This window comes from Prionailurus viverrinus, chromosome C1, assembly GCF_022837055.1.
Source record: "Prionailurus viverrinus isolate Anna chromosome C1, UM_Priviv_1.0, whole genome shotgun sequence".
NCBI classification, from domain to species: Eukaryota; Metazoa; Chordata; class Mammalia; order Carnivora; family Felidae; genus Prionailurus; species Prionailurus viverrinus.
The window spans coordinates 210,430,372-210,453,190 of NC_062568.1; the positions used below are offsets into that span (position 1 = coordinate 210,430,372).

Genomic DNA, 22,819 nt, shown 5'->3' on the forward strand with positions numbered 1-22,819 from the left:
ACCCGCAGCTCTCGGTTCCCACACCTAAGCTCTTCTCAGAGGGAAAGGTCCTGTGGCTGCAGTTAGCATTTCCCTGCCGTCACGACATACAGAGAATGACATTTTTTTAAGTTTATTTATTTTGAAAGAGAGAGAGAGAGAGAAGGCGTGCGCACACGAGCAGGGAAGGGGCAGAGAGAGAGGGGGAGAGAGAGAATCCCACGCGGGCTCTGCACTGGTAGTGTGGAGCTGAGTCTCACAACTCGTCGCTGTATCTCACGAACCGTGAGATCGTGACCTGAGCTGAAATCAAGTCTGATGCTTAGCCACCTGAGCTCCCTGGTGCCCAGAGAACAACATTTTTTCAAGTAATGGAACTGAGAACCAGATAGGTGGGGACCGGTGTCTGCTCACATAGCTCACAGAGAAGCCGGGCCATCCTGGCTGGTTCCAGCTGTCCCTGCCCTGCTCCTGGGGACCCCCTGGCACAGGCCCTTCCCGCTTAGGGGAGGCCCGCTCTGTCTCCCCTACAGGCTTTCTCACTCCCCCGCGCCCCTGCAGGGTAAGACTGGCCTCACCTCTGCCCACCAGCTCAGTGTCTAACCATACACCCTGTCTGGGCCCCCGGGGACAGTCCAGGCCCAGGTGGCACATTTGCCCGGGTGGGGATGGCCGGCCGCGGGGCTCCGGCTGCCGTGTAGTCTAGATTTTTACAAAGACACCTTGGGGCAGGGGAGCCCTCTCCGCATTGAACAGGAAGGGTGCTTACACCTTGGCCTGGGTCAGGTTGGTGGCCAGTCCTTTGGAACTGTGAGAGAAGGGAGGCAGTGCTCCCCCCACCCCCGACAGCACTGGTGTCACCCACCCCTGCACAAGCGAGGAGAGTGTGTGGATGCTCAGGGCCGGGGCGTGGGGCCCAACAGCTCCTGCTGGTCATGTCTGTGTGAGTGTCCTTGGGCTGCTGGATGGAGGCCCCAGGGAGGACCCTTCCTGCCTCTTCCAGCTTCTGGTGGCTGCGGGCACTCCTTGGCTGGTGGGAGCACCCCTCCCACCTCTGCCTCAGACTTCCCGTTCGGGTGTCTGTGTGTGCCCTGCCTAGCTGAGCCCTAGCCGGTGGCACCGGGGTCCACATGCAGTATGTCTTCATCCCCGCTGATTACACCCGCGCAGACTCCGATGCTGTGAGAGGCCACTTGTACTGGTCCCGGGAGAGGCAGGAGCTTTGACAGGACCCTGTTCAAGCCAGAACACTGCCCTTCAGTCCAGCCCCACCCCGCCGCCTCTCTCCCTTCTCCTCCGTCTCTCCCGTCCCTGCACCACTGACTGGGGGGCTTTAAGACCGAAGTCTGGGGCACGGCGACTTTTTCTCTCTAGAAATTAACAGACGTACCTGCCTCTGCCTTCACCTTTCCCACTAAGCACTTGGCGTTAAATTAGCCATATCCGCATGTAAGTACAACATAATCACTAAACTGATTTAGTTTTCAGATGCCACAGAATTTAGAAGTCTCTGGCAGACCTTTTCTGTGGCTTCAGCGCCATCTGATATGTGTTACGGGGTTGATACCGAGGGAAGATTCTGGGGCTGAGCACGTAAGCTTTTGCTTCCTCTGGCTCCTCAGGGCCCCGGGGGCTGAGAGCTTTGGGTCTTCAGCCAGCAGGACGGGGTGGGTGGCGTGCCGGTTCCTGTCCCCCCAGAGGGCCAGGGCAGCTCCTCCCCAGGGAGCACTCACCCCCACATCCCGGAGGGGCCCAGAGCTTTCCCAACCCCTTTGTTCAGCCGGCTTTGATAAGACATAAATACCAACTTTGCCCTTGTAGAGGCGGAAGCGGCGAGTTCTCCAGATGGGAGAAACCACCCAGCTCCCAGCTGCAGCCGCTGCTAATATTTATGGGAGCTTTTCTTCCCCCACGTGTGAGGCCCACATATAAGCCTTCAGTTGCTTTGAAATATAGGTCTGCTGTTTTCATTGTCCTGATTGATCCTGGAAAGCTCTGTGTCTCTCTGGCGTTTATGCTTATCTGCTGGTAGCTTAGCCACAAGGCTTCCTAATACCCCCCCCGAATCTTCCTGTCAACCTTTGACAGCTGTCATTTATCCGAGAACACACATCTCTGTCTTGGTGCGTGTGTATTACATGTCTCTTTCGCGTGTATATACGTATTACCTACGCGTATATCACACATATCTCACAGATACACATGTAGATGTCACAGGCACACACATACCTTAGAACACACACGCTCACGTGCTCATGGATTTACTGCATGTGCACATTTCCCTGGAAGAAGCCCAGCCGTCAACCGTGTGCAGTGTTAAATAACTCCACCTTCTTCTCCAGGAAACAGGGACCCCAGTATCCCTGTGACAGGAGAAAGATTCCTGCGGTGGCCGGGGGGGCAGCACGGCCCAGGAGAGACCTGGCGGGTGGTGGAGAGTGGATGCTTGGGGCTTTTTCCAGTGTCCGAATGTGCACTTAAGAGTCTTGCACAGACAGTTGGGACATTGGGGCTGAGCTGGCTTCTGCTTCATTCACATCAGCTGGGCTTGACGAGCCCTTGGGGATGGGAGTGGGGTACCAGCCCATCACTGGGATGCTCTAGTGATTTTGTCCCCAGATTTAAAGCCAGCAGGGCAACGGTTGTGAGGAGGCTGCGTTTCCTCTGCTTTCGTGGCTCAAGTCTGGATGGGGCCCCGCCAGGCCCCATGTGGCTGCACACAGCCAGGATTTATTAGGCTCCGGGCGGGGGCGGGGCGGGGGTTGGCTCTTTCTTAGAATCTCTTTAGGGGCGCCTGGGTGGCTCAGTCGGTTGAGCGTCCGACTTCGGCTCAGGTCACGGTCTCGTGGTCTGTGGGTTCGAGCCCCACGTCGGGCTCTGTGCTGACAGCTCGGAGCCTGGAGCTGCTCCGGATTCTGTGTCTCCCTCTCTCTCTCTGACCCTCCCCTGTTCATGCTCTGTCTCTCTCTGTCTTAAAAATAAATAAACATTAAACAAAATTTTGTTTTTTAAATCTCTTTAAAAGGCATTTCTTGAGGACAATTGAGTTCAACCATGGATTTTTCCAGATAGGCACAGCACAGACTCTGCTCTTAGGGCCTTTACTCTGGACAGTGGGACGGGAAGCAACAATTTACTTATGGAGGAAAAGGGTAAATTATCCACTGCAACTTAAACACTCATGGTCTGTTTCTTTTGAACAAACCACTCAGCTCCTTTCTCAGCCTCCTTTGGAGACAGGTTCTCTGAGCCTCAGATAATGGTAATTAAGCCACAGAGTGGTGTTCAGACCCTGTGTGATTTGGGGCAGAGCCACGAGCAGGAAGATCAAGAAGTTTAAAAGTAGCTTTCGAAAGAAGCTCTAAAATTGCCACCTGAAATGAATTTGCCTAAGTCAGAGAGCCTTCATGGGGGGACAGAGAAGGGAACAAGGGGCCCTGAGCTTAGTAGCCACTCCGTGGGCTCAGCCAGGAATGCTGGCTGAGGGAATGAAGGGGCAGATGTTGGAACCAACCAAAGGAGGATGGCTGGGCCACAGTCAGCACAGGGGGCGTGGGCCGTGGCGGCGGGAAGGGAGAGGGCCGGGCCCCTGGGGGAAGCAGCTGTCAGAGGGCCCGTGGACCTGGTCTAGTCTTCTCATGTCCCACAGGAAGGGCGTGTGTACCCTACAGTGGGCCGGAGGACGGGGCCCTTGCTGTCACATCAGAGAAACCCACAGGAAACTCTGTGCCCAAGGAACCCCAGTTTTTGTGCCAGTTGTATATTCATGTTTATTTCTTAACTTCTTGGGTCCAAACCCCTGTGATCCATTAAGAAAGCTCCAGTGGGGCTGTCTCTGCTCTGGGGACCATTCCTTGCAAACCTGCAGCCTCTTGGACAGGCTGGGGGTCAGCAGAGTGAGGATGTCGAGGGCACGCAGAAAACCTGCTCTCTCCTCACCCTGTTGGGGCGCCCTGGATTCTGTAGTTCAGTGTCCAGGAATGAATCCCAGGAAGAGAAGGGCAAGTGTAAAACAAAATAAGTAACTGATTGTTGACGTGATGTTGTTTTAGCAGTGGGACATTGGGAGCAGGCTAAACGCTCACGCATATGAACCGGGCCTCTCCCCTAAGTCATGTTAGGTTAATAAGTTCTGCTAATGCAGTGAAAGGAGGAAATATTGCTACTTTGACACTTCCCAAAGAGGCATGTGGGTGGCTCAGTCGGTTGAGTGTCCGAATCTTGGACTCTTGGTTTTGGCTCAGGTCATGATCTCAGGGCTCGGGAGTCTGAGCCCCGCATTGGTCTCCCTGCTGACAGTGTGGGGCCTGCTTGGGATTCTCTGTCTCCCTCGCTCTCTGCCCCTCCCCGGCTTGCTCTCTCTTTCTCAAAGGAAGCATTTTTTTTAAGTATACAGTTAAAAAAAAAAAAAAAGAAACTTCTCACATAGCATGGTAGAACTATCTATATAGACGTGGGCATAACAACAATTCTAGAAAGCACACGAAGCAAACATTTGACTGAGATTTCCACCTTCTGTGTATTTTGTTGTTTATATTAGACGTGTGTTATCAGGAAAACAATAGATGTCTCCAGTTACGTAAATGTAGGCCACCGCACAAGGAAGCCTTGAGCCCAGGAGGCTGAGCCAGGCCTGGCCGGGGAGGCCGAGGGGAGGCAGGCCAGGCTCACTGCTGCCAGCCTGACCGTCTGTCCGCGCTTCTCCGCAGTATTCCCGACAGGAGCAGGAGGAGGAGGGCCGGAAGCGGTACGAGGCCCAGAAGCTGGAGCGCATGGAGACCAAGTGGAGAAACGGAGACATCGTGCAGCCCGTCCCGAACCCAGGTAAAGGCTGGGGTGCGGGATGGGGGGCGAACCTCCGCCAGCCCGTGTGGAACGGTCTCCTCTCAGGGGCAGTGCGGGCCCCACACCTGGCGCTGTCGCCTGCAACCAGGCCCTCTGGGCTCCCCGGGGCCCTGTCCCCTGTCTGCGCACCATACAGACCCCTCCCCAGCAGCACAGTCAGCAACGAGGGGGCGGGATGGCTCAGCGAGGCCCTGCAGCCCGCGGAGTGTTGGGGCGGAGGCCCTGCTACCTGGGCAGAGTGGAGGTGCCTGGGCGTGGAGTTGCTCTTGTGTCCTCCCCCGCGCCCCCCATGTGCTCAGGAGCACATTTCTTGTGGGATTTCCAGTTCATAGAAAACACAAATGGCAACAGCTTTTCCTATGTCGTTCCTCGCCAGCCCGCCACTCACATGTCGCCGTGGCAAATGGCCCCCCTGGCTGTGCGGGCGAGAACGCTCTGTGGGTGCACCGGCGCCTTCTCGGGCCGCGTCCGCCGGGTCTTTTGCCCCCTTGCCCACACGTTCAGGTGGCCGGCTTTAACAGCGTGTCCATCCAGAATCCGAACACATGGGTCCAGGGATGGTCCCCTGCAGATGGGACTTCCCCCACCGCGTCCTGAGCAGACGGCTTCCCCGGTGCCCAGACAGTTCAGGGCAGGGTCTCTGGGGCTGTCTGTTCCCATCGGGACACGGTGAGTGCTTGGGACGTGGGTCTTCCTGGTAACCTGTGTCTCCCCTGCACATGCAGTGACCACGTTTTATCTGCGTGGAGAGCGCTCTCCAGAACATGCTGTGTGTTGTTGCCGGGTTCCGTAGGTGACACCTCAGGGCACCCCAGACACAGGTAGTGTCTGAGTTCCTGGTTTGGTCCTTGACAGCTGAGGACCTGTCCCGAGGAATCCCTCTCCTCACTCTGAGCTGTGCCCTGACTTCCACTAACCAGGACCACGGCGAGCTCCAGGGCGCCAGGCCAGACAAAGTTTCCGGCCACCCACCCACCCACTTGCCCTGGCTGCAGGCCACGTCCAGCATCGGGGTAGGGACGCTGGTGACGGCACAGCAGGGTACACATGAGGACGGGACCTTCTGGGCTTCGAGTTGGGCCGTTCAGCCAGCATGTCCTGGCTTCCCCAGGCGGGGTCTATTTGCACTAGAGTCTGCAAACCTTTTGGTCCCTTCCTGTGCGTCTCCCCCTTATCCTTCTCATGTTCCAGCCTCAAACCCGCCCACAGGGAAGGCTGGTGGACTGTGCGTGGGTTGGTGTCTTTACTGTTCTTTTCACCTCTGCTTTCCAGCAAACGCCAAAATGACAAATTCCTCGTCCGAAATGTTGCTGCTCTGATGAAATTCTATGAAGCGGTATCTCTAAAGATGAAAAGTAAATAGACGGTCTGTTGATAACACAGTAACCCACAAGACAGACCTGGGGTCCCTCCTGATGACGAAGGTCTGCCCCAGGCCCTAAGACCTCTGCTGAGGGCGTCAGACCCGGGCTCTGCTTTTGGGAGGGCGAGCGCACAGGCTGGTCAGGCACAGATACGGAGGGCAACAAATGATGTGAGGGAGGCGAGGTGGGGGTTCTTAGGAGAGGTACACACTCGGCGCTGAGGGAATTCGGGGACAGAGAAACTGGAGGGGGCTGAGCGGCAGCCCTCCCCAGAAGACACGTCCGTGTCTGGACCCTTAGTTGCAGAAAGGGTGTTTGCGAGTGTAGTCAAGTGAAGGATCCCGAGATGAGGTCATTCTGCTTTACCCAGGTGGGCCCCAAATCCAGTCATCATCAGTGTTCTTTTTTGGTTTTGTTTTTTTTAGAGAGAGAGAGGACGTGTATGAAGGAGGGGCAGAGGGAGGAAGAGAGTGAATCTTAAGCAGGCTCCATGCTCAATACAGAGCCCGACCTGGGGCTCGATCTCCCAAACTGAGATCATGACCTGCGTCAAAGTCATGAGAGTTGGACGCTCAACTGACTGAGCCACCCAGGTGCCCCGTGACCAGTGTTCTCATTAGACAGGAGGGGGAGACAGTGTCAGGCCAGCAGCAAGGGCAGGGCTGGGGAGAAGTCGGGGAGGCACGTGGGGTCTGCTCGGGCGCTCCCCTGCGTGGGTGGTTTCTGGCGAGTGCTTGGGATGGAAGCTGGGCTGAAGGCCGAGTCCGGGGCTTTGAGAACCTGAGGTCGGTCCTGGTTTCCTCCTTTGCCTGTCTGGGAAACTGAATATAAAGCTCACGGTTTCCAGGTTAAAGTCCCTTTGCGCATGGGGTTATTTTCTGTTTGCTATGGTGTTTGACTGTAAATCTGGTACATAATGTTTCTCGGAATCTGTTACTCTCCAAAGATATTAACCAAAGGTGGCCTTCTGAAGCTCGAGCTTTCTTGACAGACTTTTACAAGCTTTTATTTTTTCCTTTTCTGTGTTCCAATAAAAATGCATCTTTCTCAGAAGATTGGCTTAGGGGGACCGGCTTTTAAATGCTTCTTCAGGAAGTCATATGTCCGTTGCTTGTGTTTTTGAATGTCATCTGTACTTCTGACCTCAGTTTCCCGGTAGAGCTGCCCTCGGCCTGGCAGGGCTCCCAGTGCCTGGAGCAGGACGGGCTCCCCAGGACCGGTCACCACCTCCTGCATGGCTCAGCCCGGGCTGCGTCTGGCGGCTATGCTTGAGCCAGCAGGACAGGAGCTCAGCAGGAAGGGCCGAGCGTGTGCTCAGCGCTGGGGGTCTTTCCAACACTCGAGCCCCTTCCTGTGGGAGGACCCCCGCCACCCCACGTATCTGCGGCTCTCTGTCACTGTTGAGACCAGAACCAGATTTCAGCCAGCTGTTGCCTAGCAACCCCCTTCCAGGGCTGACCTCATCCTTGAGATGCCTTTTCAGAGAGTCTGGGAGCTCTTTAAAACCCAGCTTTTCTTATTGTTTTCTCCATCTGACGAGAGAAAATAGAATTACCTTGAACTCTTTGATCCACGGCCATCGGATGTCCAGCTTTGACCATGTAGGGACTGTTTGGCCATCTGGAGCCTTTTGGGGGAGCTGTCAGGTTTAGGACAAAGTCAGCCTGGCTCTGGTTGTTGGCCTGGGCCCGGGCTCTGTCTCCCTGTGGCCGGCCTGTGACCAGCCACCCCTACGGGCACATCCTCTCCAAGCCGTCCGTGAGAGTGCTTGGTGCCCGTCTCGGATCTGACCGGGATCTGACCAGGTCCCACCATCCTGTGCCCGTGAGCACTTGCTCTGGGGAGGGAGTGAGGTGTGGGGAGGCAGGGGCCGGGCAGTGAGGGAAAGATTGTGTAGAGTCAGACTGCCCTGGTCTGAATCCCACTTCTGCCTCCACGGGGGCTTAGTCTCCCTGCGCCTCTGTTTCCTTGGCTGCAAACACAGTAAAGGGGAGTTTTGTGTTTGTTTATGGCCGTGTTGATCCTCTCCTGTCACTGCCCTGGGGACCTCACTCAGGTTCCAGATGTCATCGTATAGTTGAGGTTCAAAGAATTGGCTCTGTATTAGCCAAAGTCATGGTAGCTGCTGTAGCTTCTGAACCCTAAAATCCTAGTGCCTAACTTACTAGAGGTTCATTTCCTATAAAGTCCAAACCGGGTGTTCCTAATCAGGGGATGTCCTGCAGATGGTGTGGACTCTGTCTTGGGGCTCTGCCTCTTTAACAGGTAGCTTCCGGGGTTCTCTTGGAAGGGGAAAGAGCAGGCAGGCTCACACATCTGGGATTTTGATGGTCGGGCCCGGAAGCAGCAACGCCCCTGGGCAGCCTGCGAGGGGCCATGCGTGGAGAAGGCGAGGAGAAGGGACTGCCCCGTCCTGCCTGCTGTCCGCCTGTTCATTCCTTCGCACATGTGGGTCACCTCACCCGGAGATCCTGTCCAGCTTGCGTCAGAGAGCAGTGTCTCGGGTTGTGTGTGGTCTCCTGTTGCATTTAGATGCAGTACTTTGGGGACAGGGGCCGGGAGCCAGTGAACTAACAATGGGCCCCCTGCACTGGCACTGTCTACACAGAGGCGGGACAGCAGGTGAAGGGCGGACACGCTCACCTGTTCCCAGGGCTGAGCCTCCTGGCCAGGGGAGGGCCTGCAGGAGACCCTGGTGCTGCCCTCGGGGTGAGGGTGGGTCCTCTCAGTCCCTTTCAGCTGTCCGGAAGGGTCTTCGTGTCCACTGTCCTCCTCGGCCTCACTGGAGTGGGCACCTGCTCATTTGTGATGGGGGACGTCAGAGGTTTTCCCCTCCCGAGCTTAGTGGGCATTGGATCTGTTGACTTCCTGTCAGCTGCTTGTGACGGTCACTCTGAGAGTCCTTTCCAGCACACTTCTCAAGCTCTCTGAGCTGGACGGTGGCTTCCTTGACACTCTCTCGCATGGACACATTCGTGGGCTGAGTGGTGATGGGCTTTGATCTCTGTGCCCCTCGGTCCCCAGAAGCAATAGGCTTTTCCCACCTTGATGCCCCAGGTTTCTGGGCTCCATTCACTCTCATTTCTGCTTCCAAACTGGCTGTTTCAAGGGTTTCCTTTGGGCGGGGCCCCAATTCTGATGCCCACTTACGTATTCATTAAGGCAGCATGGGCAGCAGTAACAGCCTCCGAGTCTCTGTGGCTCCACCTTGCACTTGGCAGAGTCTTTTCCCGTAGGTATCACTGTGGTTCACCTGAGGCACAGAAATGAACAGAAGAGAGGCCGCTGAGGATGACCAGGGACCGGGAACCAAACACACAAAAAAATAGACACAGGCCCACCTGCGAAGAGCCCCGTGGGTGCCAAGTTCACGGCCGAGGGAAGCAGGACTGGGGTGTGGCCAGGGTGGCGGGTGTTGTTTTTCCCCATCAGAATTTTGGTGCTTTCGCTTATTGAAAGCTTATCGGTTCAAGTTCTGAGAACATTAAATTATTAGACATGGCCTAACTGATAACTTTTGAATGCCATTCGAGAACAGGGGGGGCATCTCTTTGACTAGATCGTGGTCATTATTCAAATGGCTTGTCATTTGAGTAAATAGACATCTGACACGACAGAGCTTTTGTGTGCAGTTCTCCATGGTTTGATGTTTTAAAACCTTCACCTGCAGACCTCTTTGCTGGTCAAAGCAGTTCCTGAGATCGGGCCAGATTTGAGACTGAATTTTTATTTGTACTGCAAGAGTGGCTTTCGCGTCTTTTATGAGTAGGACACAAACGCGGGCAGCAGAGCAGGCCCCCTTGGCTCTCGGGGCCTTTCTGCTGTCCGCTCGCGTGCTTTGCAGAGACAGGGCTCAAGGGAGTCGGCATTTGAGATCAGCGTGTTGTGGACCGGACAGCGCTGACTGGGGGTGTTTCTCTGATAGGCGAGGAGAGGGTCGTCATCAGTGTGCTTTGTGGTTTCTCCGGCTGTCCCCAGGCAGGGACGCTCCAGGTGTCTGAGCCCCCAAGGCTGGCTGTAGGCGTGGCCCTGGCTGGGTGCACCCTCACCAGCAGGGAACGTTACCTGCACCTCCCATAGCACAACAGGGATTTGGGGGTGTGTCTTTGCCATTTCCCGGTGGAATTAGAAACCGGGGAGGGCAGAATCCTGGACACCCCTAGGGCCTGGGAGGCCTGCACTCAAGTGGCAGCTGGGAGGAGCATCTCCTCCCTGGAGTCAAAGCCACGGGCCGACTGCACTACGTGCAGTCCCTGTGGCACCAGGGGACACCTGGAGCGCCTTTCCTGCTGCTTTTGATGTTACCCCATCCCCCCTCTCTTGGAGTTGTCCCTGTCGTCTGTCGGTTGGTTTTGGGTAGTGTCCTTGCCCACCAGCTCGTGGAGGGGCCCCTTGTGATGACAGTCTGGCCCACATCCAGACGGGTGGGCTGGATGGCCAAGTCCCCAGATGTGGCCTCTCACGTGGGAACCCTTCACTAGCTCCTGACCCCGGGACGGGATGCTGCTTCCTACCCCCCAGCAGAGCCCGAGGCAGGAGCTGGGACCTCACGCGGGAGCCGGCCCCTGCCTCTGACCGCACACAGTGAGCCAGGAAGGAAGGTGGGGGGAGCAGGGCCAGTCGCGGGACCCCCTAGAGGTGAGAACCGACTGCCCCTGAGAACCAGACACCCCCCCCACCTTCCAGAGTTGGAGCCACTTCATGGCTTCCCACGCAGCCGAGGGCCTCTTCCGCCTTCCGCGGGGGCCTCTCAGTGGACGGCACATGACACAAGTGCTCGGAACTTGAGTCCGAATCACTCTAAGCTGTGAGGCTCAAGGACCAGTACAAAATGTCTTGAGTTTGGAGTTAAATACTTAACGGTCTCAGTTTCCACGGGCTCCAGTTTCCCTGCCTTGTGACCCCTTCAGGCCAGCAGGTGGTTTGAATTCCGTAGGGAGGAGCGTCAGACAGTCTCGGGAGGACGGGTGGTGCTGGGGAGACAAGGGCGGGCCTGCCACCAGCTCTTGCCTGCAGGGCGACATTAGCGTTGGTGCAGGCTGTTCTGTGCACAGCCCCACGTAGAGAGGACCCCTGCTCATCTGCACTGCGTCCCCGTCACTCAGTGGCCCTGTGGGCCGGCTTCCTCGACAGCTCGGCCTTGCTGGGGCGGGAAGGGGCGCCCCTCCTGAACACCAGCCATCCGGGCAAGAGACAGATGAGGGTCATCCTTGCCCAGAAGGCTCCGGAAGGTGGGAGCGGCGGCTGGGTCTGCTCAGAAGACCTTATACCCGTGTTACCCGCACGTGTTAGAGGAGGCAGTGCCGCGGTGTGACAACTGCCTTCTGGGGACAGGGTTTTATCACGTCTGTTTTTAAGCGTAGCCTCTTACAGCTATTTCGGCAGCATCATCAAGGGAGGGAGGGATGCCCCCCAGGGATTTGGTGAGCTGGGGCGGTGACTGGGAGGGAGAGGCTGGCATGCCTCTGGGTGCCGAGTCTTCCTGGGCAGACTGGGGGCTGGCGGGAGTCCCAGGGTGCTCCCAGGGAGGCCGAGTCTGTGGCGTCTCCCTCAGGTTCCTGGTTTCCACCTCGCCGTTGCGTTCGGTGAGCTGTAAATGTACACGCTTGTGAGGTTGCATGGTAAGTTTCTGCGACATTGTCCACGATCGTTCACAAAATGGGAGTCAGAGCCAGACCGAACACCGTCCCGATGGAGGGTGCCCACAGCCCTGGGAGCGTGTAGCTGCGAGGTGTCTGCTGACTGCCTGTGGCTCGGGACAGGGCCTTGTTGGGGACACGGGGAGTGACCTCAGGACCCACCGACAGAGCGGCTGATCAGCCTCTGAGAAAGCCTTCCCCTTCCCCGGCCGGAGCATGTTGAGAAATCACCCCCGAGCCGTCCGCTCGGCGTAGCGCTCCGTCGCGGGCGGCGATCTGTCCCCAGGCCTAATCTCTCCCCTTTGCGATTCCAGAGCCGAACACGGTCAGCTACAGCCAGTCCAGCTTGATCCACCTGGTGGGGCCTTCCGACTGCACCCTGCACGGCTTCGTGCACGGAGGTAAGAAGACAGCGGCTCCTGTTTGCACGTCCCTGTTAATCCCCCGGGAGCCAGGCTGCCGTCTGACCCAGTTTAGGCTCTTGTGTTTAATGAAGGAGAAGTTTAAACTTTTAAGAGGCTGCATAATAAATCACCGAAATACAGTCAGCGCCTGTTTTTAAAATTGGAAATGAGAGTCAGTTGGATGACTGTCCTGATGGAGGGTCACTCGCCACCCCAGGACCATGTAACCGTGAGGTGTTTGGTGGACGCCTGTGGGTCGGGCCAGGGCCTTCCCGGGGACAGTGATGTCACCAGGGAGTAGCAGTGTGACCCGCCAACAAAGAGTGGCTACTTGAACATGGTTTTGCCACTGAGTTGTTCTTTCTTTCTTCCTTTGGTCAGACTCCACCTTAAACAAGGCTCGGGAAGTATGGTGGGAGGTAGGGAGGACTTAGCTCCGGGTTCCCAGGGGGCACTTTTTTTACCTTAGTGAACTGTAGTTGCTTTTTGTGATTTACAGAAAACAATAGATATACAGGCACTGACACAATGCCCTTCCTTTATGTTCTCATTTCCAATTGCCCGGAGTACCCAGCTCTTCCGTTTTCTCCTCAGAAAACTCCTATTCATCCTTCAAAGCCCACCTCACGTGGTGCCACTCTGTGCAGGGTTACACTGATACTTCCACCAGGGGAGGCCTCAGGAGCGAGGCTTGATCTTACTGTTTGTGTGGCCTCCGGGGCCTCACAGAGTCAAAGAGCCGCTTTCCAGGGACCTGTTTCGTGAACAGGAGGCACAGATTACTTTCAGGATGAGAAGCGTAGGGTAATGGGCTGTGGGATTTGAGATATATTTTTTAAGTTGCTTTTTTTTTTTTTTTTTTTTTTTTTTTAGCTAGTCCTCTTTTTGTGTATATATACGTGTATATTTTTAATTTCATGATTGTCTTCCTCTCTCAACTAAATGCTGGCGGCGGTGCCCTTAGATGTGATTCACTTAGATCCTACCCAACGGAAGCCGTGCTTTGCAACCAACAGTACTTTCCAGGCGCGTGCGTGTGGTGGCAGGCAGGGCATCTCCGTACTCTGAGGACAGGGCGGTCTCATGAGCCGTCTCGTCTCCTCTTCTCCACCAGCCCTCGCCTGCCCCCTGGAAGTGCGGGGCGGCCCCTCTTCCGAGCCCAGGCTCCTGTAACTGCTGAGAACGGCCTTTCAGCCTGCCTGAGCTCCATCCCGCCGGGAATTTGTGAAACTCTGTGCTAGAACTTTTGCTTGTCTCGTCCACGTGTCGGAAGTTCGGGAAAGGTGGTGTTTCCTCCATCCGCTATCTCCTTGTTGAAAAGCCTGGGCTCTGTCTTTGCGGGCAGGAGGGTGTGAGGGAGTTGTTGGAAATCTGGGATCCCACAGGTTATCGTGTTAACCCACGGGGCCTGGACTGCTGCGTCCGTTCGATACCGGCACGGTTTTTTAAGAAGCGCATCGAAGGCATGTTTGCGATGGCTTTACAGTTTTTAATGCCTATTTTGGTAGGGGTTTTGTGCCCACAAGTTAAAAAAAAAACACACCTAATATTTTTACCAAATGCGATCTCTGAACGGCGTCCGGGTAACTCACCGGAAGCGAATGAACAAAATTAACACTGTGCTGGAAACACCCGTGAGAGACCTGGGATTTTATGGTGTTTTCCTACAGAGAGAAGGCTGTCGATGGATGGTGTCTAAACTCATTTGAATCAAAGTTGCCTCTAACCTGTAATTCAGTAGGTGCCAATCGCAGGGGAAGCTCTTGCGTGGAAATGGAGGCCAGTTTGGCTTTTCTTCAGTCATCCTGTACCGCGTATGTGTCTTTGAGAAACCATTCCCCCGTGCCATTTTCTGTGATTTTCACACCCGAGATAGTCTCAATCTAGTGAACCCGCTCCTGTCCCGCCACTTAGAAACACACAGCACAGACGCTGGCTGCTGGCTGTGCTAAAAATGGTGGGGGGCGTAGCGGGTGTGGGAGGAGGTCCCAGATGGAATACGGGACGCCAGTCAGATGCCCAGTCTTGCGTCCCGTCCTGGGTGCGTGGACGGGACCTCCGGTGACTCACTGAGGGAGGCAGGAGCAGCAGGGAGCTGGCAGGAGGCTGTGCAGAGGAACTTGGCCCAGTGTGCCGGGAAGGACCGCCGTCTGTAGCCCCGTGCTTCTGATGTCAGGGCCTCCGCACAAGCGTCAGCCTGGGGTTGGCCTCTGCCTTCCCTGGGTCCTGGGTGAGGCCTCCCCTCGCCCACTGTCGGTTGTGGCCCCTGAGGGGGCGACTTGGCAGATATCTGTGGGGGGTTTAGGGTCATGCCACAGTGAGGACCTTTTCATAGACTCGCCCGACACCCATCCTTGCTGAAAACGCTCGGTAAGAATGGGAATTGACGTTACTTCGTGACAGGATAAAACACAGGTATCTGAGCCCGAAAGTAAGCATCTTACTCTGAGGCGGAGTCATGGGCTCGATCCCATGAGCCATGAGGTCGTGACCTGAGCTGAAGTCAGACGTTTAACAAGTGAGCCCCCCAGGCGCCCCCTATGCCTCTTTCTTCCTCTGGGCTGCTCCCTGCCTGGCCCTCTGTGGGCCGCTCCCCGGGAGGGGGTGTCTCTGCTCGCCGCCAGCCCGACCACGACCATAGCGGGGGGCTCCCTGGGGGGTGGCCCAGCGTCCCGCTCAGGGCGGACTGGAGGTGTCCTCCACACGAATTCTGCACTTCTGAACTTCTGGCGACCTTGGATTTTTTTTCCTTTGGCACTTTAAAAAAACTTTTAATTAATAATTTGAAACCGAGGTATTCTGTGGAAGGGGGTCCAAGACGGCCTTTAACCAAACCCAGCTGCCCCTGCCCTCGCTTCACTTGAGCAGCTGCTCTGGCCGTGCTGCTCGGATGTCTGTGGCTCCGTCTCCCCGGCGCCTCTCGGCGCATCATCCTCAGACTCCGCCGGCGTGAGTACCGCCCGCGCCACGCCAGGCAGAGCGCCACGACTGCGTCGCCGTGTGGCTTTGTCACCGCGGTCTCTCCTCGTCACCTCATCTTCCACTGACTTTGAACACCCAGCTAAGCCTCCGTGCCTCTGTAAAATGCTTCTCGGTACAGTTTTGCCCGCCAGGCAGTCGTTCGGTACGCGTTTCCCTGGAGAGAGCGCCCTCCCCCGACCCAAGCCAGCCCGCCCGTTCCCTGCACCTGCTGCACGGCTCCCCGGGGCCGGGCGCTCAGACTCCTAGAGCTTCCCATTTCCTCTTTGCTGGTTTAGGTGGAACACGTCCTCCAGTGGCTTCCTGTGAAAGGTATGTATTAGCCAGATTAAAGGTTCAGGGGCGCCTCGGCGGCTCAATCGGTTAAGCGTCCGACTTCGGCTCGGCTCATGATCTCACGGTTTGTGAGTTCCAGCCCTGCGTCGGGCTCTGTGCTGACGGCTCGGAGCTAGGAGCCTGCTTCGGATTCTGTGTCTCCCCACGCCCCTCCCCTGCTCACACTCTGTCTGTCTGTCTGTCTCTCTCTCCCCCTCTCAAAATGAATAAAACTTTAAAAAAATTTTTAAAGATTCAGCTGCTGGGCTGAAGGCCCCAAATGGTGGCTTCCACGAGACAGAGGACTGTTGTGTCCTGTGTAATGATGCAGTTGTGAGAGGTCAGGGGCTCGCGTGGAGGCTCCCTCTGCCTCGGTCTGCTGTCCCTGGGATGGCCCTGTTTCTGCCGGGCGGCAGCACAATGTGGCACCAGTGTTCCGCCCAGAGGCAGTGGGGCTCCCGGGAAACTGCACCCAACGCTCACGTCCGCTGGTGGGTCTAGCTGGCCAGATGCGTCTGTCGAACACTGGAGTTGCCATAGAAGAAAGGGAGAACTGATGGGGGGCACTCTCTCGGGGGCTCAGTGGTTTATCTGCAGTTTGTGTCTGGCATGCTTTCCCAGGGACTTGGAGGCGTTGGTGAGTCACCTTATGGCTTCTGAGGTTCCCGTTCAGAAATCCAGGGAGTCTGGCCACACCTCTGCCTGTCCCCCTTCCCCGATCCTCACTGCTCATTCTAGACTCTGCCCAGGGCCCTTCCACCATCTTCCTGCTGTCTGCTTTCCTGAATAACAAATTGTGTGGTCTGCAGTTTCCGGGCCCCCCTCCCCATGCTGTGCTTAGCAAACCCTCCCTCTGCAGCCACTGCTCTGGATGGCTGTGACCTGCCCCCACCCCCCACCGGGTCCTGAACACTCCAAGCACCCATAGGTCTGGGGACCTCGCTGGGGAGCCGCTGCTCCTGAGATGGAATCAGATGCCTGCAGCTCTGACCCTGCCCCTGCCAGACCCTGCCCCCGCCAGTCCCCTCCCCTGCCAGCACAGCCTTTGCAGCTGGTCTTACCCGGCAGTCTCGCCAGCTTTTGTGGGGTCTGCCCTCCGTTTGGGCTTTGGACCCTCTTCCTGCCCCCTTCAGGGGTTTTGCCCCATTGGCCGGCTCATCCTTCCCACAGTGTTGGTCTGTCCACTATCCTGAGAGGTTGTGGATTGTGGTCTCATTCTTGCTGCCCGCGGGGATCACCAGGGCACTCAAAAATGCAGGTGCCCGGGCCCCACCAGTAGGACCGGAGGCCATGGGGAGGCCCAGGTGTTCCAGTTGCTGGAGCTGCCCGGTGATTCTGTTGGTCGGGACGGCCTGGGGGAGAGGACACAGCCGGGAAGGGTGAACCTTGCTTGGACCCAGCACCCAGAGTGTGTTTCCTGCCTTTGAAAACCATTCCCAGCTCTGAAACCTTCTTTTGTCTGCCCAGGTGTCCCTACGACAGCTGCCCAGTGCCCTGCTTCATGCTAACTACTTAAAAGCTGGAAGAGGGAGAACATTGTTCCTGCAGCCAATTATCGTTGTCCTCTGTTGTTGAGTTTATTTATTTATTTTGAGAGGGAGAGAGAAAATCCCAGGCAGACTCCTCACTGCCAATGTAGACCCGGACGTGGGGCACGTGAGATCGTAACCTGAGACCAGATCGAGTCGGACACTTAACTGACGGAGCCCCCCGGGTGCCCCTATTTTTGTCCTCTTTATTTACCCTGTGAAAGACCCCAAAGCTGGGAGAGGAAGGGAGCTTACAGGCTCTCAGTCCAGGAGGGGGGTCCTAAGCTATTGGCAGTTTTTCTCTGTTAGAATCGCAGGCAGTAAGTCAAACTGCGGATGGAGCTCCAGTGTCCCTAGACCAAGCTGCCGGGTTGGGTCCCACTTGGCAGGCTGGCGTCTTTCCCATTCGTAGGACAGGCCTGTGTGCAGGCCACGTCCAGTGGGGGAACCACGCCTTCTGCCTCACCCCGCCTGGGACCTGGTTTTGAGGGTGGGGTGGTCACTGGCTGGAATGACTCTGCCTCTTCGCTGAGGCTGCCTCTTCAGCTTCAGCCATGCCTGCACCCCGGCCCCGGGTGTCATCAGAGCAGTGAATGGACGTCCCGCTTGGTAAGGGTGAGCCCTGATGGGCTCCGGGAGCCAATGCTGCTGTTTCAGAGAAGAAGGGGCCAGAGCAAGGGGCTTTCTGTCCTGTGCTGTCGTGAGTCTGCAAGTGAGTGTACCGCTGAGGCCCCTACCCCTAGCTCCGATGCACTCTGGCGGTCTGGGGGAGGCGGGTGCGCACTGGCTGGGCTGGGGCCCCTGATTTCTAGAGTGACCTCACTGACCTGACAAGGCTCCCAGCTCTGCAGCTGGAAAAAGAATGAATGATGGAGTCATGACTGCCATAAAACCTTTGTCTTCAGAGTCGCTGATGTTCCATTGTCACAGTGGCCTTGGTGTCCTCAGGCCAGCTGGAGGCCGGTCATCTCTTTCCTGGCAGAGTGGTGTCCCCAGCCCACCTGTGCCCCATGCCTCCACTGCCCCTTTCAGCTTGGTTTCTCGGCAAGCCGCTTGCGCTCCGTCCCTCCTGTCTCTCTCATCGTCCTCTCTCGAACCTGCTCCCAGCACCTCCCTCCTGTTGAGGAGCCCTCTGACCTGCCAGAGCCAAAGCCAGAGAGCCCTTCTCGGCACTCACAGTTCATCCGGCCCCTCTCAAGCTCCCTCCCCAGACCCCTTCCTCCCCTCCCTGCACCCTGAGCTCTCTCTCTCTCTCTCTCTCTCTCTCTCTCTCTCTCTGGGAATCCCTCTGGGACTCACTTGGACTCCAGCTGAGTCCTCAGGACCCCCCACCCTGGGATGGCTGCCAGGGTCCCTGGGTTCCCCAGACCCTGTTCCCAGGCGTCCCCCTGTAGTGGCAGCCAGGCCATCCCCTAGGTGATCTGGCCAGAATCCCCGTGATCTCCTGTGGCCTGGCTGGCTCTCTCGCGGACTCCCCACCTCATCTATCAACCCGTCCTTTGGGCTCCACCTTCAGAACATACCAGAATGTGAGCTCTCACCTCCTCCACCGCCCTCCCCCGCCAAGTCCCCATTACCAGGGAAATGGCCTCTTCCCTGGTCTCCCGACTTCCCTGAACCACTTCTTTTCCCAATGCTGCAGCCTCGCCGAGCCTGTTACACCAGAAATCCGGTCAAGCCGAGCCTGTTCCAGACCCTGTGGTGGCTCCTGTCTCACTCCCAGCAGACGCCAGATCTTTTTATTTGTGCCGCTTCTGTCCTTATGAGGCCTTCCAGGAGGGCCCTCCCCTGTGCCTCTCCGACCCCTCTTATCTTGTCCCCCCTCTTGCCTTGCTCTCCCCCTTCACAGTCCCAGGACACCTGGGGCACTTCCAGCTGTGGACCCTGCCCACACCGCCCACCCCCTCCAACCCCCCCACCGCACCCTGTGTTAGGTAGACCCCACCCCCACCTGCTCTCTGTGTTCACAGGCGCTCACCACCCACCCCTCCCGGAGCGCAGGCTCACAGGGTGGGGACTTGGCGTGACGTGCTCACGGCTGCATCCCCAGCACTGAGTGCAGGGCCTGGAGCAGAGTAGACCTGCAAGGTGCAGAATGAACTGGAAAGAACGGAGGGGCCCCTGCGCGGGAAGCAGGGCCACAGCACGGCAGCAGAGGCGGCCCCGCAGGAGGAGCGCGGGAGGGGGTGTGAGGTCCAGGGTCGCGGCAGAGCACCACGCCGACGCTGCCCGCCTGAAGCGGCAGGAGACAGATCTCGTACACGCCACACGAGCATCAGGCAGCCAAGGGGCCACGCGTGGCTCCCGGGGGTCCCGAGGCTGGGGGACCGCACAGCTTAGCTGGCACCTAAGGGAGAAGGCAGAAGGGAGGGAGGTGGGTGGTACACGGGCAGGGAGAAGCCTGGTGGCCCAAGCAGAGGACGTCTGGGAGACGAGGTGCGGGAGGAGGCCTCCCGCCCGGATGCTCTTACCGCTTGGTTTCCACTGGGAAACAGCACCTGTGGGAGGAATTGATTTCACTGCAAAATCCAGAATAAGGCACAGATGCTCCTTTCCAGTTTTGTGGCCTCATTTAACTGGAGCCCCTGCTGCGTGACAGACGGTGTGTCGAGGCCTCGGCTGGGGAGGAGGGAGAAAAGAGAGGCGCGAGGCACGTTTCCGACTCTTGGGGAACCGGCCTCGTGGGGCCCCGAGGTGAGCACGCGAATGCGGGTTTGGGTCTCGGTTTCGTCATCATGGGGCCAACCGGTGTGCCGGTTACGGCCGCATTCCTCCCCGTTCTCACTTTCTAAGAATCTTTGGTTTTGCGAAAGTTGTTCTCAGCGTCCGAAGCCGCAGAGAGCAGCTTTGTGTCCAGGCAGGCGTCCGTGGGGAGCGGGGCAGGAGACCCCGGCTGCCGCTCCTGCCGTCCGGGGCTGGCGGTGGTGAGGACCCTGCTGACACCCACCCCGGGGATGGGTCTCCTCCGGCCGCCTGGCCCTCTCAGTGGCCTCCTCCGGCCTGGGAGACGTGTGTGGCTGGCCGGCGGTCCCACTTTTCTTCCGGAAGTGAGAGCGTTTTGCTGGAGAACCCCGGTCAGCCACACAGCGTCAGAATGCTCCCCTCTGCCAGTGCACTGGGGTCTTCTGTCTCTGGTGCCAGATTAATTAACCTTTGCTTCCTGTTTCGCTGCATCACTAGGGGCGCGGATATCCCCTAACAGTGGCTTTCCTGTTCAGTATCTTGAGCATGGCTCTGACCTGACAAGGCTCCCAGCTCTGCAGCCCTTCACCCCGACTTGAGTGTTTCCTTTGAGGAAACCGACCTGCACTGGTGCCTGGCCTGCAGAGACGCGACCTTGCCCTGCGTGGACTCCAGGCCTCGGCCTGCCTTTCCCAAAGTGGGGAGCACCGAGGGCATTTATGCGCAGGACCGCCACCTTATCCCCAGTCTCCCTTGGCTGTTGGGGCAGGAGTCCGCCTGCCCCACTTTCCCTGCTGCCTCGTTCAGAACAGGGAAGCGTCGACTCTCAAACGGCAGGAGGCGCATTCGCTTGTGACCTTCTCAAGTGCCCTGACACCGAGGGTGAGGGGTAAAGCATGGCCGGGCAGCCCTTTCTCCTGACTCCCTGGGTCTGGGATGCTCCTGGGCTATGTCTGAGGCCCCCGCCAGAGCTCCCGCTTTTGACATTTTGGCATCAGAAACCCGTCAGTTGCCAAAAAGAATCCTTATTAATCACCTCATTGAATAGTCCCCTGGCCCTGGCCCTGGTTCACAGAGATGACCACAGGCACATTGGGAACCTGGGAGGGAGAAGCCAGACCGTCTCAGGAGGCTGTCACCCCACGGGCTCTCAGAATAACCCCTTGCCGTTACTGGGGGTGGGCCAGTGAAAATAGGATGAACTTACTATTGTTTTCTTAATATAGGAGGCTGGCACCCACACTCCGTCAGTTGGGATTAAATATAGAAACGGGGGCATCTCAAATCGCCACCCACAGCGCAGGCAGTGGCTCTGGGCGCTGAGCTGCTCACGGCTGCTGCGGGTTTGTAGGCGAGCGTGACCCAGTCCGCCAGTCGGGCCTGGGAAAATAAATTTAAGCCTCTATTTTTAAGCCAGCCGACACGCTGTCGATACTTGAAAAACCCTTGAGCAGTTAAATGTTAGATTCAAAAATATCTCCGGTACCCGATGTTTATCTGTATGTTGGGGGCCGAGCGGGTCTCATTCTCTGCCTTCCCGTGATTCCTGCAATGGATGTGGAGTCCAAGGACAGCACGTCTACAATTTTGTTGTCATTTTTTAAATGGCGAAGCTTGGGTAATGAGGACAGCACATGACAGACTGTAATTTGCCAGAGCGATTTTCCCATCACCGGGAGCACCTCTTGTACCTAAATGGGAAGACATTGACAAGCTTTTCCAGTGGGACCCTGGGCAGAGGCACTTTGGGGAAGGCTCGGGCACTTGGGAGTTTAAGTGTTGAAGAGTGAACAGGAGGTGGTGACAGTGTCAAGGACGGCTGGTGGCTTTGGCTTCTCTGGCCAGACTGAGGGCCCAAGTAGCAAAGTTAGGGGGACACCAGTCGCGAACTGGTCAGGGGGGTTTCCACTGGGGAGGGTATTGTTTGGTTTTAACAAAACGTACTTTTCTCAGTGGACACATGGCTTGTGACCTGTGGCGTCTTCCATCATAGATACTGAGTTTTGTGGAAACAGGCCTTGCAAACGTGTCAGGACGGGATGAGGCCTTTCGTGATCTTCTCTCTGCAGGGGCCACGTGACCTCATCATTTTGCCTTAGCAGCAGGTAACGAGAATGTCCCAGAACCAGCCCCGCTCAGTGCTGCATCCAGGGCTGTTCCTCACCCCACCAGGAAGAGGGGACCCAGGCAGCTTGAAATCAGCATCTTATTACAATCTCGACTCTTACGAGATCAGCTCTCTTCCCTCTAAGTGGACACCAGAAGTCACTTGACACGCAGGACCCCAAAGGACCACGGCATCCTTGCCTTGTCTGGGAGCGGCTGAAGTACGCATTTGTAAGAACAGAGACGCCGGGGGCTGCCAGGAGCCGCGGGCAGGTTGCCAGCGACGCCTGTCTTCTCTGGCAGACCTTTCTGCCTCCAGCTCTGATGCCACGCTTCCCTCGAACGCTGTGGGCACCAGGAGACCTCTCTTTTCAAGGCCAAACACTTGAGCTGTGGACAGAGCTTTTCCATGTAGTGAGCCCTAGAGTCTGCCTCGCCATCCCTTCTGGTCGAGGCTGCCGTGGCCTCCCCTAGAGGCATGGGTTGACGGACGTGGGCAGAGTTGGTCCAGGTGACAGCCTTCCCGGAGCTTGGACCCTGCCGCCCCCCTCGGCTGTCCCCTGCAGAGCAGACCTGTCCTGCAGTGTGGGTATTGCTGCCCACCCTGACTGCCCACTGCCTCTGTGAGTCACTGTTCCCGGTACCCGGGTTGAACCCCCAATTTGGGGCACAATCTCCTAAGAGACACGCGTGCTGCCACCATGCCTGTGCCCCAGTCTGGGTCCTAGAATCTGTGGACTCCATCCATGAGCGGCCTTGGCTATAAAATGCCAGCCAGCATTCTGTGTGAGGTTTGCAGCTGTCCCAGCTCAGATTTGTATGCTAGCTCTTGGGGTCAGGGGGAGGCTATCTTTTTAAATGTCATCCTCAGCAGACGTAGCAGGTAGTTTTGAAGACCAGCCTTATCTGACAGATCCCCTGACACAGCTGGCTCTGGACCAGATAAGCAGGCCCTTGTGGTCTCAGCAGCGAGTGAC

At 57.1% G+C, this 22,819-nt stretch overlaps 1 protein-coding gene across 2 annotated transcripts in view; it reads left to right on the forward strand.

Annotated features, from left to right (window-relative positions):
- Positions 1–22,819, forward strand: part of ACOT7 (acyl-CoA thioesterase 7) — a 100,147-nt gene that overhangs the window by 44,090 nt on the left and 33,238 nt on the right. For both annotated transcript variants that reach the window (XM_047872829.1, XM_047872828.1), the window contains exons 5-6: positions 4,689–4,803; positions 12,142–12,228. In XM_047872829.1, the coding sequence (XP_047728785.1) occupies positions 4,689–4,803; positions 12,142–12,228 (202 nt within the window). The remainder of the gene's footprint in view (positions 1–4,688; positions 4,804–12,141; positions 12,229–22,819) is intronic.